Below are 22,399 nucleotides of genomic sequence, written 5' to 3'. Positions count from 1 at the left end.
AACAGTCTCTCTCTCTGCTTAAAGGGGACAGTTCACCCTATCTCAATCTCTGCTTAAAGGGGACAGTTCACCCTCTCTCTCTCTGCTTTAAAGGGGACAGTTCACCCTCTCTCTCTCTCTCTGCTTAAAGGGGAAAGTTCACCCTATCTCTCTCTCTCTGCTTAAAGGGGACAGTTCACCCTATCTCTCTCTGCTTAAAGGGGACAGTTCACCCTATCTCAATCTCTGCTTAAAGGGGACAGTTCACCCTCTCTCTCTCTGCTTTAAAGGGGACAGTTCACCCTCTCTCTCTCTCTCTCTGCTTAAAGGGGAAAGTTCACCCTATCTCTCTCTCTCTGCTTAAAGGGGACAGTTCACCCTATCTCTCTCTCTCTGCTTAAAGGGGACAGGTCACCCTCTCTCTCTCTGCTTAAAGGGGACAGTTCACCCTCTCTCTCTCTGCTTAAAGGGGACAGTTCACCCTCTCTCTCTCTCTGTTTAAAGGGGACAGTTCACCCTCTCTCTCTCTGCTTAAAGGGGACAGTTCACCCTCTCTCTCTCTGCTTAAAGGGGACAGTTCACCCTATCTCTCTCTGCTTAAAGGGGACAGTTCACCCTCTCTCTCTCTGCTTAAAGGGGACAGTTCACCCTCTCCCTCTCTGCTTAAAGGGGACAGTTCACCCTATCTCTCTCTGCTTAAAGGGGACAGTTCACCCTCTCTCTCTCTGCTTAAAGGGGACAGTTCACCCTCTCTCTCTCTACTTAAAGGGGACAGTTCACCCTATCTCTCTCTGCTTAAAGGGGACAGTTCACACTTTCAAAGTTCTCTTATTTTCAACTTTAATGTCAACCTTTATCTCGTTTCATCCTAAAAGGTTTTATAATGTGTCTGCTATTAACATCAGTCTGACAGTGACATCATGCCATGTAAAACCCCTTTATAAACCTTTAAATCTGTCAGTCATCCTTGGGTTAAATTTCCTTTATAACCTGGTGGGTTTCATGGGTGATGAAACCGTAGCCATTCCTGACATGGAATCCCTTGACTGTAACCAAGACATTAGTTGTGATGACCTCCTAACCATAGAAGGATTTGACCAGAGCCCCAGGGAAGTGTTCCATTTGGGACGTAGATGACATCAGATGTCTATGAAGTAAATAAAAAAAATATTTAAAAAAAACTAAACGATGCAAGGCAGATTGACCAACTGTCAAAATGTTTGGATGAAACGACAACACCTCAAGTGTATTGAAAATAACATCAAAACTGAACTCTCTCTCACGGCTAGTAAATCCAACATACCCAAATATTGCTTCGAGATTAATAAATAAAGTTGAAACGATTTTCTTTGGGAACCATTCTATAATTAGTTAAACTAGAGCCTGTAAATCAACCAACTAGTCAAGGCTCAGAGTTAGCAAGCCACACTATCGTCCTAGACCAGAGCTAATCGGCAACCAGACCTGTGACAAAAAAGATACAACACTCCCATTTGCTACCAGACCTAAATATCTGAATTATTATAGTAGTCGTTTTCAGTAACACCTCTAGATATTGTCTTGTCATATTGCAGTATTTCAGCTGATATGTAACAGGTTGAGAGAAGAAGTGGAGGCTCCAGAGTAAGACTGTCCATTGGTCTGAACCTTTCCTGCCTACATTCTGCTCCACCAGTCCAGTCGATCAGTTTTTAGCCCATTCTGAGCAGAGGACTCAGGGCTGGAGAGGTGGTGAACGGGGCTAGAAAAGAGAGGTGGTGAACGGGGCTGGAGTGGGTGAACGGGGCTGGAGAAGGTGAACGGGGCTAGAAAAGAGCGGTGGTGAACGGGGCTGGAGAAGGTGAACGGGGCTAGAAAAGAGCGGTGGTGAACGGGGCTGTCGAAAGTAGTTCACTATAACAACCCTCGTCTGACATGTTTGTTTCACTGGACAGAGAGGCTGAGTGAAGGGTTACTGGTGATCAGAGAGGCTGAGTGAAGGGTTACTGGTGATCAGAGAGGCTGAGTGAAGGGTTACTGGTGATCAGAGAGGCTGAGTGAAGGGTTACTGGTGATCAGAGAGGCTGAGTGAAGGGTTACTGGTGATCAGAGAGGCTGAGTGAAGGGTTACTGGTGATCAGAGAGGCTGAGTGAAGGGTTACTGGTGATCAGAGAGGCTGAGTGAAGGGTTATTGGTGATCAGAGAGGCTGAGTGAAGGGTTATTGGTGATCAGAGAGGCTGAGTGAAGGGTTACTGGTGATCAGAGAGGCTGAGTGAAGGGTTACTGGTGATCAGAGAGGCTGAGTGAAGGGTTACTGGTGATCAGAGAGGCTGAGTGAAGGGTTATTGGTGATCAGAGAGGCTGAGTGAAGGGTTACTGGTGATCAGAGAGGCTGAGTGAAGGGTTACTGGTGATCAGAGAGGCTGAGTGAAGGGTTATTGGTGATCAGAGAGGCTGAGTGAAGGGTTACTGGTGATCAGAGAGGCTGAGTGAAGGGTTACTGGTGATCAGAGAGGCTGAGTGAAGGGTTACTGGTGATCAGAGAGGCTGAGTGAAGGGTTACTGGTGATCAGAGAGGCTGAGTGAAGGGTTACTGGTGATCAGAGAGGCTGAGTGAAGGGTTATTGGTGATCAGAGAGGCTGAGTGAAGGGTTATTGGTGATCAGAGAGGCTGAGTGAAGGGTTACTGGTGATCAGAGAGGCTGAGTGAAGGGTTACTGGTGATCAGAGAGGCTGAGTGAAGGGTTATTGGTGATCAGAGAGGCTGAGTGAAGGGTTACTGGTGATCAGAGAGGCTGAGTGAAGGGTTATTGGTGATCAGAGAGGCTGAGCCAGACAGGGCTACCGGTCTTTGGGCCAGACAGCCCAAAGACCTTTAGCAACTGTTCTCAGTAACAGGGACAGGGCTGGGGTCAGGGCTAGTAACTGTTCTCAGTAACAGGGCTGGGGTCAGGGCTAGTAACTGTTCTCAGTAACAGGGCTGGGGTCAGGGCTAGTAACTGTTCTCAGTAACAGGGCTGGGGTCAGGGCTAGTAACTGTTCTCAGTAACAGGGCTGGGCTGGGGTCAGGGCTAGTAACTGTTCTCAGTAACAGGGCTGGGGTCAGGGCTAGTAACTGTTTTCATGTCCGGCCAGGATGTAGAGGTTGCTGAGGGCTGTGGGGTTGTCAGTGGGCCGGCTCTCCAGAACCACCACCCTGTCAGAGAGAGATGTCAGTTAGCAGCAGCACATCAGTAACACATTAACACTGCAGGTTATAGCTGCCAGCCAGGTCCAATTTATACAATAGAATTTATAGAATATAATGAATAGAGTCAGAGAGAGTAGCAGGCAGAAAGATAAGAGGACTGGCTACATTTTAAAATGGCACTAAGTTAATATGACACTACAGATCATGAGATGAGATAGGTGCCATCCTTCGGTCAGGGTGACAGATGAGATGAGTAGAGGTAGGTGCCATCCTTCGGTCAGGGTGACAGATGAGATGAGTAGAGGTAGGTGCCATCCTTCGGTCAGGGTGACAGATGAGATGAGTAGAGGTAGGTGCCATCCTTTGGTCAGGGTGACAGATGAGTAGAGGTAGGTGCCATCCTTCGGTCAGGGTGACAGATGAGATGAGATTAGGTGCCATCCTTCGGTCAGCGTGGCAGATGAGATGAGGTAGGTGCCATCCTTCCAGCAGCGTGACAGATGAGATGAGGTAGGTGCCATCCTTCGGTCAGGGTGACAGATGAGATGAGGTAGGTGCCATCCTTCGGTCAGGGTGACAGATGAGATAGGTGCCATCCTTCCAGCAGCATGACAGATGAGATGAGGTAGGTGCCATCCTTCCAGCAGCGTGACAGATGAGATGAGATAGGTGCCATCCTTCGGTCAGCGTGGCAGATGAGATGAGGTAGGTGCCATCCTTCCAGCAGCGTGACAGATGAGATGAGGTAGGTGCCATCCTTCCAGCAGCGTGACAGATGAGATGAGGTAGGTGCCGTCCTTCGGTCAGGGTGACAGATGAGATGAGGTAGGTGCCGTCCTTTGGTCAGGGTGACAGATGAGATGAGGTAGGTGCCATACTTCCAGCAGAGTGACAGATGAGATGAGATAGGTGCCATCCTTCCAGCAGCGTGACAGATGAGATGAGGTAGGTGCCATCCTTCGGTCAGCGTGTCAGATGAGATGAGGTAGGTGCCATCCATCCAGCAGAGTGACGATGAGATGAGGTAGGTGCCATCCTTCGGTCAGGGTGACAGATGAGATAGGTGCCATCCTTCCAGCAGCGTGACAGATGAGATGAGATAGGTGCCATCCTTCGGTCAGCGTGACAGATGAGATGAGGTAGGTGCCATCCTTCCAGCAGAGTGACAGATGAGGTAGGTGCCATCCTTCCAGCAGAGTGACAGATGAGGTAGGTGCCATCCTTCCAGCAGGGTGACAGATGAGATGAGGTAGGTGCCATCCTTCCAGCAGCGTGACAGATGAGATGAGGTAGGTGCCATCCATCCAGCAGAGTGACAGAGGAGATGAGGTAGGTGCCATCCATCCAGCAGAGTGACAGATGAGATGAGGTAGGTGCCGTACATCCAGCAGCGTGACAGATGAGATGAGATAGGTGCCATCCTTCCAGCAGCGTGACAGATGAGATGAGTAGAGATAGGTGCCATCCATCCAGCAGAGTGACAGATGAGATGAGGTAGGTGCCGTACATCCAGCAGCGTGACAGATGAGATGAGGTAGGTGCCATCCTTCCAGCAGCGTGACAGATGAGATGAGGTAGGTGCCATACTTCCAGCAGAGTGACAGATGAGATGAGGTAGGTGCCATCCTTCCAGCAGCGTGACAGATGAGATGAGGTAGGTGCCATACTTCCAGCAGAGTGACAGATGAGATGAGGTAGGTGCCATCCTTCGGTCAGGGTGACAGATGAGATAGGTGCCATCCTTCCAGCAGCGTGACAGATGAGATGAGATAGGTGCCATCCTTCGGTCAGCGTGACAGATGAGATGAGGTAGGTGCCATCCTTCCAGCAGAGTGACAGATGAGGTAGGTGCCATCCTTCCAGCAGAGTGACAGATGAGGTAGGTGCCATCCTTCCAGCAGGGTGACAGATGAGATGAGGTAGGTGCCATCCTTCCAGCAGCGTGACAGATGAGATGAGGTAGGTGCCATCCATCCAGCAGAGTGACAGAGGAGATGAGGTAGGTGCCGTACATCCAGCAGCGTGACAGATGAGATGAGATAGGTGCCATCCTTCCAGCAGCGTGACAGATGAGATGAGTAGAGATAGGTGCCATCCATCCAGCAGAGTGACAGATGAGATGAGGTAGGTGCCATCCTTCCAGCAGCGTGACAGATGAGATGAGGTAGGTGCCATACTTCCAGCAGAGTGACAGATGAGATGAGGTAGGTGCCATCCTTCCAGCAGCGTGACAGATGAGATGAGGTAGGTGCCATACTTCCAGCAGAGTGACAGATGAGATGAGGTAGGTGCCATCCTTCGGTCAGCGTGACAGATGAGTAGAGATAGGTGCCATCCATCCAGCAGAGTGACAGATGAGATGAGGTAGGTGCCATCCTTCGGTCAGCGTGACAGATGAGACGAGGTAGGTGCCATCCTTCCAGCAGCGTGACAGATGAGATGAGTAGAGATAGGTGCCATCCTTCGGTCAGGGTGACAGATGAGATGAGGTAGGTGCCATCCTTCCAGCAGAGTGACAGATGAGATGAGTGTCTCTGCCCACAGAGGGCACAGTCCAAGACCATAGCGTCTGATCCATCAGATGGAATTACAGAGGATCAGAGAGACACTCCAACCAGGCTGGCGTGGCAGTGCCCAGGTGCCAATCTGAATAAAACATGCAGGTTGGTAGAGCAGAGGCTGTTGCAGGGGAATAAGAATGGTGCTGAGCTCCTGCCCTCTAGGGGGCTCCTGCCCTCCTGGGGGGCTCCTGCCCTCTAGGGGGCTCCTGCCCTCCAGGGGGGCTCCTGCCCTCCAGGGGGGCTCCTGCCCTCCAGGGGGGCTCCTGCCCTGTGTCTGAGCCAGATTTAGTGGTTTCTATAGTCGAGGAGAACTGATTGCTGCACTCACTGTCTGACAGTGTGTGGGGGTCTAGGGACTTCCCTGCCACAGCGCCCACTCTGCTGCATTCTTGGGTAGTGAATGGGATAGTGTAACCAGCCAGTGGGTGGATCATTGAAGTTGTAATGTGTGACTCACATGTATAATATGTGGAGGTTTTCAAGCCTCTTCTGATAACGTTGAGATTACAATGACTTTTCCCACTCAGGATCTTATCATACTGAATGATCAAAGACTGTTGATTTGATCTGTGGCACCTGCCTCGCCATAGGAATGGAAGCAAACCGGGAGAAAGAGATGGAATCTCTCTGTAGAGAGGTCTGAAGAGGACTCTGAAGGACTCAGGAGAGCGAGAGAGAGGAGTTGGATGTTTGGTGGTTTCCAGGCAATGAACAATGAGATCCTGTGCAAGGACACTGGGGATAACAGCTAGCTACCAGCCCTGACCTCTACGGCTTAAGAGGTCAAAAGGACACTACCTCATCTAACTAGAGAGGAGGAGAGGAAAAACAATGTAGAGAGAGAATATAGAGATGAGAGAAATATGAGAGAAAGGAGGAGAGGGATATATGAGAGAAAGAAGGAGAGGGATATAAGAGAGAAAGGAGGAGAGGGATATATGAGAGAAAGGGGGAGAGGAAGATATGAGAGAAAGGAGGAGAGGGATATATGAGAGAAAGGGGGAGAGGGAGATAAGATGGATATGAGAGAAAGGAGGAGAGAGAGATAAGATGGATATGAGAGAAAGGGGGGAGAGAGAGAAGATGGATATGAGAGAAAGGGGGGAGAGAGAGGGAGATATAAGAGATGGATATGAGAGAAAAGGAGAGCAAAAGAGAGGGGGGGGGGAAACGTAAGAGACGACAGGTAAGAGAGGACAGGAAGAAGAGTGATGAGTTAAAGACCAGCACCACCCACCTGTCAGATCCTAGGAGGCGGAAGACTCTGCTGGGATCAGAAATCTCCTGGGTGACCTGCACATGAATGCACATGGTAACATACACAGTATTCCACACAGGGAATTGTTGAGGAACTACATTGAAAAAACCCATCTGTACCCAAAGTTAGACCCACACCGTCACCACACACCGTCACCACAGTAGACCCACACCGTCACCCCAGAAGACCCACACCGTCACCACAGTAGACCCCACACCGTCACCCCAGTAGACCCCACACCGTCACCCCAGTAGACCCACACCGTCACCACGGTAGACCCACACCGTCACCACGGTAGACCCCACACCATCACCCCAGTAGACCCCACACCGTCACCCCAGTAGACCCCACACCGCCACCCCAGTAGACCCCACACCATCACCCCAGTAGACCCCACACCGTCACCCCAGTAGACCCCACACTGTCACCCCAGTAGACCCACACCGTCACCCCAGTAGACCCACACCGTCACCCCAGTAGACCCACACCGTCACCACAGTAGACCCCACACCGTCACCCCAGTAGACCCCACACCGTCACCCCAGTAGACCCCACACCGTCACCCCAGTAGACCCCACCGTCACCCCAGTAGACCCACACCATCACCCCAGTAGACCCCACACCGTCACCCCAGTAGACCCACACCGTCACCCCAGTAGACCCACACCGTCACCACAGTAGACCCCACACCGTCACCCCAGTAGACCCCACACCGTCACCCCAGTAGACCCACACCGTCACCACGGTAGACCCCACACCATCACCCCAGTAGACCCCACACCGTCACCCCAGTAGACCCACACCGTCACCCCAGTAGACCCACACCGTCACCACAGTAGACCCCACACCGTCACCCCAGTAGACCCCACACCGTCACCCCAGTAGACCCCACACCGTCACCACGGTAGACCCCACACCATCACCCCAGTAGACCCCACACCGTCACCCCAGTAGATACACACCATCACCCCAGTAGACCCACACCGTCACCACAGTAGACCCCACACCGTCACCCCAGTAGACCCCACACCGTCACCCCAGTAGACCCTACACCGTCACCACGGTAGACCCCACACCATCACCCCAGTAGACCCCACACCGTCACCCCAGTAGACCCACACCGTCACCCCAGTAGACCCACACCGTCACCACAGTAGACCCCAGTAGACCCCACACCGTCACCCCAGTAGACCCCACACCGTCACCACACACCGTCACCACGGTAGACCCCACACCATCACCCCAGTAGACCCCACACCCCAGTAGATACACACCATAGATACACACCATCACCCCAGTAGACCCACACCGTCACCACAGTAGACCCCACACCGTCACCCCAGTAGACCCCACACCGTCACCCCAGTAGACCCCACACCGTCACCCCAGTAGACCCCACACCGTCACCCCAGTAGACCACACCGTCACCCCAGTAGACCCCACACCGTCACCCCAGTAGACCCCACACCGTCACCCCAGTAGACCCACACCGTCACCCCAGTAGACCACACCGTCACCCCAGTAGACCCCACCGTCACCCCAGTAGACCCCACCGTCACCCCAGTAGACCACACCGTCACCACAGTAGACCCCACACCGTCACCACAGTAGACCCCACACCGTCACCACAGTAGACCCACACCGTCACCCCAGTAGACCCCACACCGTCACCCCAGTAGACCACACCGTCACCCCAGTAGACCCCACACCGTCACCCCAGTAGACCCACACCGTCACCCCAGTAGACCCCACCGTCACCCCAGTAGACCCCACACCGTCACCCCAGTAGACCCCACACCGTCACCCCAGTAGACCCACACTGTCACCACGGTAGACCCCACACCATCACCCCAGTAGACCCCACAACGTCACCCCAGTAGACCCACACCGTCACCCCAGTAGACCCACACCGTCACCACAGTAGACCCCACACCGTCACCCCAGTAGACCCCACACCGTCACCCCAGTAGACCCCACACCGTCACCACGGTAGACCCCACACCATCACCCCAGTAGACCCCACACCGTCACCCCAGTAGATACACACCATCACCCCAGTAGACCCACACCGTCACCACAGTAGACCCCACACCGTCACCCCAGTAGACCCCACACCGTCACCCCAGTAGACCCCACACCGTCACCACGGTAGACCCCACACCATCACCCCAGTAGACCCCACACCGTCACCCCAGTAGACCCACACCGTCACCCCAGTAGACCCACACCGTCACCACAGTAGACCTCAGTAGACCCCACACCGTCACCCCAGTAGACCCCACACCGTCACCACACATCGTCACCACGGTAGACCCCACACCATCACCCCAGTAGACCCCACACCCCAGTAGATACACACCATAGATACACACCATCACCCCAGTAGACCCACACCGTCACCACAGTAGACCCCACACCGTCACCCCAGTAGACCCCACACCGTCACCCCAGTAGACCCCACACCGTCACCCCAGTAGACCCCACACCGTCACCCCAGTAGACCCCACACCGTCACCCCAGTAGACCCACACCGTCACCCCAGTAGACCCCACCGTCACCCCAGTAGACCCCACACCGTCACCCCAGTAGACCCCACACCGTCACCCCAGTAGACCCACACCGTCACCCCAGTAGACCCCACCGTCACCCCAGTAGACCACACCGTCACCCCAGTAGGCCACACCGTCACCCCAGTAGACCACACCGTCACCACAGTAGACCACACCGTCACCCCAGTAGACCCCACACCGTCACCCCAGTAGACCCCACACCGTCACCCCAGTAGACCCACACCGTCACCCCAGTAGACCCCACACCGTCACCCCAGTAGACCACACCGTCACCCCAGTAGACCACACCGTCACCCCAGTAGACCACACCGTCACCCCAGTAGACCCACACCGTCACCCCAGTAGACCCCACACCATCACCCCAGTAGACCCCACACCGTCACCCCAGTAGACCCCACCGTCACCCCAGTAGACCCACACCGTCACCCCAGTATACCCCACACCATCACCCCAGTAGACCCCACACCGTCACCCCAGTAGACCACACCGTCACCCCACACCGTCACCCCAGTAGACCCCACACCGTCACCCCAGTAGACCACACTGTCACCCCAGTAGACCCCACACCGTCACCCCAGTAGACCCACACCGTCACCCCAGTAGACCCACACCATCACCCCAGTAGACCCACACCGTCACCACAGTAGACCCCACACCGTCACCCCAGTAGGCCACACCGTCACCCCAGTAGACCACACCGTCACCACAGTAGACCACACCGTCACCCCAGTAGACCCCACACCGTCACCCCAGTAGACCCCACACCGTCACCCCAGTAGACCCACACCGTCACCCCAGTAGACCCCACACCGTCACCCCAGTAGACCACACCGTCACCCCAGTAGACCACACCGTCACCCCAGTAGACCACACCGTCACCCCAGTAGACCCACACCGTCACCCCAGTAGACCCCACACCATCACCCCAGTAGACCCCACACCGTCACCCCAGTAGACCCCACACCGTCACCCCAGTAGACCCCACACCGTCACCCCAGTAGACCCCACACCGTCACCCCAGTAGACCCCACCGTCACCCCAGTAGACCCACACCATCACCCCAGTAGACCCCACACCGTCACCCCAGAAGACCCACACCGTCACCACAGTAGACCCCACACCGTCACCCCAGTAGACCCCACACCGTCACCCCAGTAGACCCACACCGTCACCACGGTAGACCCACACCGTCACCACGGTAGACCCCACACCATCACCCCAGTAGACCCCACACCGTCACCCCAGTAGACCCCACACCGCCACCCCAGTAGACCCCACACCATCACCCCAGTAGACCCCACACCGTCACCCCAGTAGACCCCACACTGTCACCCCAGTAGACCCACACCGTCACCCCAGTAGACCCACACCGTCACCCCAGTAGACCCACACCGTCACCACAGTAGACCCCACACCGTCACCCCAGTAGACCCCACACCGTCACCCCAGTAGACCCCACACCGTCACCCCAGTAGACCCCACCGTCACCCCAGTAGACCCACACCATCACCCCAGTAGACCCCACACCGTCACCCCAGTAGACCCACACCGTCACCCCAGTAGACCCACACCGTCACCACAGTAGACCCCACACCGTCACCCCAGTAGACCCCACACCGTCACCCCAGTAGACCCACACCGTCACCACGGTAGACCCCACACCATCACCCCAGTAGACCCCACACCGTCACCCCAGTAGACCCACACCGTCACCCCAGTAGACCCACACCGTCACCACAGTAGACCCCACACCGTCACCCCAGTAGACCCCACACCGTCACCCCAGTAGACCCCACACCGTCACCACGGTAGACCCCACACCATCACCCCAGTAGACCCCACACCGTCACCCCAGTAGATACACACCATCACCCCAGTAGACCCACACCGTCACCACAGTAGACCCCACACCGTCACCCCAGTAGACCCCACACCGTCACCCCAGTAGACCCTACACCGTCACCACGGTAGACCCCACACCATCACCCCAGTAGACCCCACACCGTCACCCCAGTAGACCCACACCGTCACCCCAGTAGACCCACACCGTCACCACAGTAGACCCCAGTAGACCCCACACCGTCACCCCAGTAGACCCCACACCGTCACCACACACCGTCACCACGGTAGACCCCACACCATCACCCCAGTAGACCCCACACCCCAGTAGATACACACCATAGATACACACCATCACCCCAGTAGACCCACACCGTCACCACAGTAGACCCCACACCGTCACCCCAGTAGACCCCACACCGTCACCCCAGTAGACCCCACACCGTCACCCCAGTAGACCCCACACCGTCACCCCAGTAGACCACACCGTCACCCCAGTAGACCCCACACCGTCACCCCAGTAGACCCCACACCGTCACCCCAGTAGACCCACACCGTCACCCCAGTAGACCACACCGTCACCCCAGTAGACCCCACCGTCACCCCAGTAGACCCCACCGTCACCCCAGTAGACCACACCGTCACCACAGTAGACCCCACACCGTCACCACAGTAGACCCCACACCGTCACCACAGTAGACCCCACACCGTCACCCCAGTAGACCCCACACCGTCACCACAGTAGACCCCACACCATCACCCCAGTAGACCCCACACCGTCACCCCAGTAGACCCACACCGTCACCACAGTAGACCCCACACCGTCACCCCAGTAGACCCCACACCGTCACCCCAGTAGACCCACACCGTCACCACGGTAGACCCACACCGTCACCACGGTAGACCCACACCGTCACCACGGTAGACCCCACACCATCACCCCAGTAGACCCCACACCGTCACCCCAGTAGACCCCACACCGTCACCCCAGTAGACCCCACACCATCACCCCAGTAGACCCCACACCGTCACCCCAGTAGACCCCACACTGTCACCCCAGTAGACCCACACCGTCACCCCAGTAGACCCACACCGTCACCCCAGTAGACCCACACCGTCACCACAGTAGACCCCACACCGTCACCCCAGTAGACCCCACACCGTCACCCCAGTAGACCCCACACCGTCACCCCAGTAGACCCCACCGTCACCCCAGTAGACCCACACCATCACCCCAGTAGACCCCACACCGTCACCCCAGTAGACCCACACCGTCACCCCCGTAGACCCACACCGTCACCCCAGTAGACCCACACCGTCACCACAGTAGACCCCACACCGTCACCCCAGTAGACCCCACACCGTCACCCCAGTAGACCCACACTGTCACCACGGTAGACCCCACACCATCACCCCAGTAGACCCCACAACGTCACCCCAGTAGACCCACACCGTCACCCCAGTAGACCCACACCGTCACCACAGTAGACCCCACACCGTCACCCCAGTAGACCCCACACCGTCACCCCAGTAGACCCCACACCGTCACCACGGTAGACCCCACACCATCACCCCAGTAGACCCCACACCGTCACCCCAGTAGATACACACCATCACCCCAGTAGACCCACACCGTCACCACAGTAGACCCCACACCGTCACCCCAGTAGACCCCACACCGTCACCCCAGTAGACCCCACACCGTCACCACGGTAGACCCCACACCATCACCCCAGTAGACCCCACACCGTCACCCCAGTAGACCCACACCGTCACCCCAGTAGACCCACACCGTCACCACAGTAGACCTCAGTAGACCCCACACCGTCACCCCAGTAGACCCCACACCGTCACCACACATCGTCACCACGGTAGACCCCACACCATCACCCCAGTAGACCCCACACCCCAGTAGATACACACCATAGATACACACCATCACCCCAGTAGACCCACACCGTCACCACAGTAGACCCCACACCGTCACCCCAGTAGACCCCACACCGTCACCCCAGTAGACCCCACACCGTCACCCCAGTAGACCCCACACCGTCACCCCAGTAGACCCCACACCGTCACCCCAGTAGACCCACACCGTCACCCCAGTAGACCCCACCGTCACCCCAGTAGACCCCACACCGTCACCCCAGTAGACCCCACACCGTCACCCCAGTAGACCCACACCGTCACCCCAGTAGACCCCACCGTCACCCCAGTAGACCACACCGTCACCCCAGTAGGCCACACCGTCACCCCAGTAGACCACACCGTCACCACAGTAGACCACACCGTCACCCCAGTAGACCCCACACCGTCACCCCAGTAGACCCCACACCGTCACCCCAGTAGACCCACACCGTCACCCCAGTAGACCCCACACCGTCACCCCAGTAGACCACACCGTCACCCCAGTAGACCACACCGTCACCCCAGTAGACCACACCGTCACCCCAGTAGACCCACACCGTCACCCCAGTAGACCCCACACCATCACCCCAGTAGACCCCACACCGTCACCCCAGTAGACCCCACCGTCACCCCAGTAGACCCACACCGTCACCCCAGTATACCCCACACCATCACCCCAGTAGACCCCACACCGTCACCCCAGTAGACCACACCGTCACCCCACACCGTCACCCCAGTAGACCCCACACCGTCACCCCAGTAGACCACACTGTCACCCCAGTAGACCCCACACCGTCACCCCAGTAGACCCACACCGTCACCCCAGTAGACCCACACCATCACCCCAGTAGACCCACACCGTCACCACAGTAGACCCCACACCGTCACCCCAGTAGGCCACACCGTCACCCCAGTAGACCACACCGTCACCACAGTAGACCACACCGTCACCCCAGTAGACCCCACACCGTCACCCCAGTAGACCCCACACCGTCACCCCAGTAGACCCACACCGTCACCCCAGTAGACCCCACACCGTCACCCCAGTAGACCACACCGTCACCCCAGTAGACCACACCGTCACCCCAGTAGACCACACCGTCACCCCAGTAGACCCACACCGTCACCCCAGTAGACCCCACACCATCACCCCAGTAGACCCCACACCGTCACCCCAGTAGACCCCACACCGTCACCCCAGTAGACCCCACACCGTCACCCCAGTAGACCCCACACCGTCACCCCAGTAGACCCCACCGTCACCCCAGTAGACCCACACCATCACCCCAGTAGACCCCACACCGTCACCCCAGAAGACCCACACCGTCACCACAGTAGACCCCACACCGTCACCCCAGTAGACCCCACACCGTCACCCCAGTAGACCCACACCGTCACCACGGTAGACCCACACCGTCACCACGGTAGACCCCACACCATCACCCCAGTAGACCCCACACCGTCACCCCAGTAGACCCCACACCGCCACCCCAGTAGACCCCACACCATCACCCCAGTAGACCCCACACCGTCACCCCAGTAGACCCCACACTGTCACCCCAGTAGACCCACACCGTCACCCCAGTAGACCCACACCGTCACCCCAGTAGACCCACACCGTCACCACAGTAGACCCCACACCGTCACCCCAGTAGACCCCACACCGTCACCCCAGTAGACCCCACACCGTCACCCCAGTAGACCCCACCGTCACCCCAGTAGACCCACACCATCACCCCAGTAGACCCCACACCGTCACCCCAGTAGACCCACACCGTCACCCCAGTAGACCCACACCGTCACCACAGTAGACCCCACACCGTCACCCCAGTAGACCCCACACCGTCACCCCAGTAGACCCACACCGTCACCACGGTAGACCCCACACCATCACCCCAGTAGACCCCACACCGTCACCCCAGTAGACCCACACCGTCACCCCAGTAGACCCACACCGTCACCACAGTAGACCCCACACCGTCACCCCAGTAGACCCCACACCGTCACCCCAGTAGACCCCACACCGTCACCACGGTAGACCCCACACCATCACCCCAGTAGACCCCACACCGTCACCCCAGTAGATACACACCATCACCCCAGTAGACCCACACCGTCACCACAGTAGACCCCACACCGTCACCCCAGTAGACCCCACACCGTCACCCCAGTAGACCCTACACCGTCACCACGGTAGACCCCACACCATCACCCCAGTAGACCCCACACCGTCACCCCAGTAGACCCACACCGTCACCCCAGTAGACCCACACCGTCACCACAGTAGACCCCAGTAGACCCCACACCGTCACCCCAGTAGACCCCACACCGTCACCACACACCGTCACCACGGTAGACCCCACACCATCACCCCAGTAGACCCCACACCCCAGTAGATACACACCATAGATACACACCATCACCCCAGTAGACCCACACCGTCACCACAGTAGACCCCACACCGTCACCCCAGTAGACCCCACACCGTCACCCCAGTAGACCCCACACCGTCACCCCAGTAGACCCCACACCGTCACCCCAGTAGACCACACCGTCACCCCAGTAGACCCCACACCGTCACCCCAGTAGACCCCACACCGTCACCCCAGTAGACCCACACCGTCACCCCAGTAGACCACACCGTCACCCCAGTAGACCCCACCGTCACCCCAGTAGACCCCACCGTCACCCCAGTAGACCACACCGTCACCACAGTAGACCCCACACCGTCACCACAGTAGACCCCACACCGTCACCACAGTAGACCCCACACCGTCACCCCAGTAGACCCCACACCGTCACCACAGTAGACCCCACACCATCCCCCCAGTAGACCCCACACCGTCACCCCAGTAGACCCACACCGTCACCACAGTAGACCCCACACCGTCACCCCCGTAGACCCCACACCGTCACCCCAGTAGACCCACACCGTCACCACGGTAGACCCACACCGTCACCACGGTAGACCCCACACCATCACCCCAGTAGACCCCACACCGTCACCCCAGTAGACCCCACACCGTCACCCCAGTAGACCCCACACCATCACCCCAGTAGACCCCACACCGTCACCCCAGTAGACCCCACACTGTCACCCCAGTAGACCCACACCGTCACCCCAGTAGACCCACACCGTCACCCCAGTAGACCCACACCGTCACCACAGTAGACCCCACACCGTCACCCCAGTAGACCCCACACCGTCACCCCAGTAGACCCCACACCGTCACCCCAGTAGACCCCACCGTCACCCCAGTAGACCCACACCATCACCCCAGTAGACCCCACACCGTCACCCCAGTAGACCCACACCGTCACCCCCGTAGACCCACACCGTCACCCCAGTAGACCCACACCGTCACCACAGTAGACCCCACACCGTCACCCCAGTAGACCCCACACCGTCACCCCAGTAGACCCACACTGTCACCACGGTAGACCCCACACCATCACCCCAGTAGACCCCACAACGTCACCCCAGTAGACCCACACCGTCACCCCAGTAGACCCACACCGTCACCACAGTAGACCCCACACCGTCACCCCAGTAGACCCCACACCGTCACCCCAGTAGACCCCACACCGTCACCACGGTAGACCCCACACCATCACCCCAGTAGACCCCACACCGTCACCCCAGTAGATACACACCATCACCCCAGTAGACCCACACCGTCACCACAGTAGACCCCACACCGTCACCCCAGTAGACCCCACACCGTCACCCCAGTAGACCCCACACCGTCACCACGGTAGACCCCACACCATCACCCCAGTAGACCCCACACCGTCACCCCAGTAGACCCACACCGTCACCCCAGTAGACCCACACCGTCACCACAGTAGACCTCAGTAGACCCCACACCGTCACCCCAGTAGACCCCACACCGTCACCACACATCGTCACCACGGTAGACCCCACACCATCACCCCAGTAGACCCCACACCCCAGTAGATACACACCATAGATACACACCATCACCCCAGTAGACCCACACCGTCACCACAGTAGACCCCACACCGTCACCCCAGTAGACCCCACACCGTCACCCCAGTAGACCCCACACCGTCACCCCAGTAGACCCCACACCGTCACCCCAGTAGACCCCACACCGTCACCCCAGTAGACCCACACACCGTCACCCCAGTAGACCCCACACCGTCACCCCAGTCACCCCAGACCCACACCGTCACCCCAGTAGACCCCACCGTCACCCCAGTAGACCACACCGTCACCCCAGTAGGCCACCCCACCCCAGTCACCACAGTAGACACCGTCACCCCAGTAGACCCCACACCGTCACCCCAGTAGACCCCACACCGTCACCCCAGTAGACCCACACCGTCACCCCAGTAGACCCCACACCGTCACCCCAGTAGACCACACCGTCACCCCAGTAGACCACACCGTCACCCCAGTAGACCACACCGTCACCCCAGTAGACCCACACCGTCACCCCAGTAGACCCCACACCATCACCCCAGTAGACCCCACACCGTCACCCCAGTAGACCCCACCGTCACCCCAGTAGACCCACACCGTCACCCCAGTATACCCCACACCATCACCCCAGTAGACCCCACACCGTCACCCCAGTAGACCACACCGTCACCCCACACCGTCACCCCAGTAGACCCCACACCGTCACCCCAGTAGACCACACCGTCACCCCAGTAGACCCCACACCGTCACCCCAGTAGACCCACACCGTCACCCCAGTAGACCCCACACCGTCACCCCAGTAGGCCACACCGTCACCCCAGTAGACCACACCGTCACCACAGTAGACCACACCGTCACCCCAGTAGACCCCACACCGTCACCCCAGTAGACCCCACACCGTCACCCCAGTAGACCCACACCGTCACCCCAGTAGACCCCACACCGTCACCCCAGTAGACCACACCGTCACCCCAGTAGACCACACCGTCACCCCAGTAGACCACACCGTCACCCCAGTAGACCCACACCGTCACCCCAGTAGACCCCACACCATCACCCCAGTAGACCCCACACCGTCACCCCAGTAGACCCCACCGTCACCCCAGTAGACCCACACCGTCACCCCAGTAGACCCCACACCGTCACCCCAGTAGACCCCACACCATCACCCCAGTAGACCCCACACCGTCACCCCAGTAGACCACACCGTCACCCCACACCGTCACCCCAGTAGACCCCACACCGTCACCCCAGTAGACCACACCGTCACCCCAGTAGACCCCACACCGTCACCCCAGTAGACCACACCATCACCCCAGTAGACCCCACACCGTCACCACAGTAGACCCCACACTGTCACCCCAGTAGACCACACCGTCACCCCAGTAGACCCACACCATCACCCCAGTAGACCACACCATCACCCCAGTAGACCCCACACCATCACCCCAGTAGACCCCACACCGTCACCCCAGTAGACCACACCGTCACCCCAGTAGACCCCACACCGTCACCCCAGTAGACCACACCATCACCCCAGTAGACCACACCATCACCCCAGTAGACCCCACCGTCACCCCAGTAGACCCCACACCGTCACCCCAGTAGACCACACCATCACCCCAGTAGACCCCACCGTCACCCCAGTAGACCCCACACCGTCACCCCAGTAGACCACACCATCACCCCAGTAGACCCCACACCGTCAACCCAGTAGACCACACCGTCACCCCAGTAGACCACACCGTCACCACAGTAGACCCCACACTGTCACCCCAGTAGACCACACCGTCACCCCAGTAGACCACACCGTCACCACATAATTGTAAAAAATTACGCCGTCTGGTTTGCTTAATATAAGGAATTTTAAATGGTTCATACTTGAACTTTTAGTACATTTGTACATTTGATCAATTCAATTTACTTTTGATAATTATGTATATTACTTAGACTTTTACTCAAGTAGTATTTTACTGGGTGACTTTTACTTGAGTCATTTTCTATGAAGGTATATTTACTTTTACTCAAGTATGACAATTGGGTACTTTTCCCACCACTGGTGTATAATTTGGACATTTTCTGAAATGACAACGCAAAAATACAAACAAATAATATTTAGAGTCTGGTTGTATATAGTTAACAAAGTGACTGAATGGTTGTGTTACTACAGTAATAACTACCTCGTTGGATTTGAAGCTCTTTCCCTGCATGCCGTGCTTCCAGAAGGCCAGAACACTGTCCTGAAGGCACACTGGAGCAGGAGGAGAGGAGGGTAGAGGGACGTCAGTCAAGACAGGAAGGATATCAGCAGTGGTAGGAGGAGAGGAGGGTAGAGGGACGTCAGTCAAGACAGGAAGGATATCAGCAGTGGTAGGAGGAGAGGAGGGTAGAGGGACGTCAGTCAAGACAGGAAGGATATCAGCAGTGGTAGGAGGAGAGGAGGGTAGAGGGACGTCAGTCAAGACAGGAAGGATATCAGCAGTGGTAGGAGGAGAGGAGGGTAGAGGGACGTCAGTCAAGACAGGAAGGATATCAGCAGTGGTCTTTTCAATTACATTATATTTTGATCATTTAGCAGGCACTCTTATCAAGAGTATCAGTCAGTGTATTTACCACAAGTAAACCTTTCCTTAATAAAGCAGATTTCATATACATTATTACACAGTTACTATACATATGCTATAACACTTACTATGCATATTATACCACTGTTACTATACACCAGGGATCATCAAATGGATTCAGCCGTGGGTCAATTTCTTCCGGAACGGATGGTCAAGGGGTCGGAACATAATTACAAATAATTACATTATTAATTATTTACATAATTATTTAATTTGTAGACAGAAAATTGACCGCAAGAAACCCAAACAGATGTGTTTGATTTTAAAAAATAAATAATTTCAAACCTTGCTTCCATTTGTGTATGATCACGTATTGCACATTTTGGGGAATATTCAGGAGGAGGAAACTTCCCGTGGGAATTAACATGAATATAAGGGAATTAACGGAAAAATATGCTAATTAATATTAATACCATTTAAATGGAGACAGAAACAGAAACCTTTTACCTTATCATAAGTAGACATATTAGCAAATGATTAAAACCTTCCAATAGAAATTTTACAAAACAATTTAGTTACGAATTTAACTTTAATTAAATGAGTTGACTCTTCACATGGGATGATTTCACTGAACAACAAAAGGGAAAATTGAATGATCCATCGCATCTCCCAAAATGTTTTCAACATACAGTTGAAGTCGGAAATTTACAAACACCTTAGCCAAATACTTTTAAACTCAGTTTTTCGCCATTCCTGACGTTTAATTCTAGTAAAAATTCCCTGTCTTAGGTCAGTTAGGATCACCACTTTATTTTAAGAATGTGAAATGTCAGAATAATAGTAGAGAGAATGATTTAGTTGAGCTTTTATTTCTTTCATCACATTCTCAGTGGGTCAGAAGTTTACATACACTCACTTAGTATTTGGTAGCGTTGCCTTTAAATGGTTTAACTTGGATCAAACGTTTCGGGTAGCCTTCCACAAGCTTCCCACAATAAGTTGGGTGAATTTTGGCCCATTCCTCCTGACAGAGCTGGTGTAACTGAGTCAGGTTTGTTGGCCTCCTTGCTCGCACACGCTTTTTCAGTTCTGCCCACAAATCTTCTATGGGATTGAGGTCAGGGCTTTGTGATGGCCACTCCAATACCTTGACTTTGTTGTCCTTAAGCCATTTTGGCACAACTTTGGAAGTATGCTTGGGTTCATTGTCCATTTGGAAGACCCATTTACGACCAAGCTTTCACTTCCTGACTGATGTCTTGAGATGTTGCTTCAATATATCCACATAATTTTCCATACTCATGATGCCATCTATTTTGTGAAGTGCACCAGTCCCTCCTGCAGCGAAGCACCCCCACAACATGATGCTGCCACTCCCGTGCTTCACGGTTGGGATGGTGTTCTTCGGCTTGCAAGCCTCCCACCTTTTCGTCCAAACATAACAACGGTCATTATGGCCAAACAGTTCTATTTTTGTTTTATCAGACCAGAGGACATTTCTCCAAAAAGTACGATCTTTGTCCCCATGTGCAGTTGCAAACTGTAGTCTGGCTTTTGTATGGTGGTTTTGGAGCAGTGTCTTCTTCCTTGCTGAGGTTATGTCGATATAGGACTTGTTTTTACTGTGGATATAGTCTCCCCTCCAGGAGACTGTCAAAAATGATGACAACACCACCACAATGGGTGTTGCTGGGCAGCTTCAATGTGGTGCTCTCATTCTTCTCACTTTGCTTGGTGAGGTAGATTGCTGCTATGACCTTTCACATACCTAACCATTTCATTGGCTCTCTTGTAGAGGGTATCCATTGTTTTCAGTGCCATTATGTCCTTGAGGAGCGGCTTCAACACATGAGCAGCGCAGCCAATGGGTGTGATGTGAGGGTAGGACTTTACACCACTTTACACCAAGCAGCCTTCATGTTCGCAGCATTGTCTGTCACAAGTGCAAGCACCTTCTGTGGTCCAAGGTCATTGATGACTGCCTTCAGCTCATCTGCAATGTAGAACCTGGTGTGTCTGTTGTCCCTGGGGTCTGTGCTCTTGTAGAATACTGGTTGAGGGGTGGAGATGATGTAGTTCATTATTCCTTGCCCACAAACATTCAACCACCCATCGGAGATGACTGCAAATACAGTCTGCTTTCTCTATGATTTGCTTGACCTTCACTTGAACTCTGCACCCAGCAAATTAGTAGATCAAGCATGTCTGGTTGGAGGGGTGTATGCTGGGAAAAGAACATTCAGAAATCTCTTCCAATTCACATTGCCTGTGAGCGTCAGAGGTGAACCAGTTGCATACACAGCTCGAGCAAGACCTTCATCAGCATTTCTCAGACTACGTGCCTCCATTGAGAGAAAAAAACTTCTGATTCCAGGAGGACCATGAGCTGTTGCTATCGATAAGGTGTCTGATTCATCATTTTCACCTCGATTAGAAGTAGAGGAACTTAAGTCAGAGGTTGCTTGTTGTGAGGGCTGAGGGAACTTTATGCACTTGGCCAGATGATTCCGCAAGAATGCACTGTGGATGCAGAGGGTTGGAATTCCATTGAATTGGGGAAGTTTAACCAAAATATGCCACAAGACCTAGAATTGCCTTATGTG

General features: G+C 55.4%; 1 protein-coding gene across 1 annotated transcript in view; it reads right to left on the bottom strand.

Annotated features, from left to right (window-relative positions):
• Positions 1-2,959: 2,959 nt before the first annotated feature.
• The window catches only part of LOC139383836 (mitogen-activated protein kinase kinase kinase kinase 5-like), a 151,613-nt gene continuing 132,173 nt past the window's right edge, over positions 2,960-22,399 (bottom strand). The window contains exons 32-34 of the mRNA XM_071128413.1: positions 19,413-19,483; positions 6,949-7,004; positions 2,960-3,156 (exon numbers count right to left, since the gene is read on the bottom strand). Coding sequence (XP_070984514.1) covers positions 3,069-3,156; positions 6,949-7,004; positions 19,413-19,483 — 215 coding nt within the window. The 3' untranslated portion in view covers positions 2,960-3,068. The remainder of the gene's footprint in view (positions 3,157-6,948; positions 7,005-19,412; positions 19,484-22,399) is intronic.

The sequence above is a fragment of the Oncorhynchus clarkii genome, chromosome 25, assembly GCF_045791955.1.
Source record: "Oncorhynchus clarkii lewisi isolate Uvic-CL-2024 chromosome 25, UVic_Ocla_1.0, whole genome shotgun sequence".
NCBI lineage: Eukaryota > Metazoa > Chordata > Actinopteri > Salmoniformes > Salmonidae > Oncorhynchus > Oncorhynchus clarkii.
This window is presented reverse-complemented; position numbering and strand designations above follow the sequence as displayed.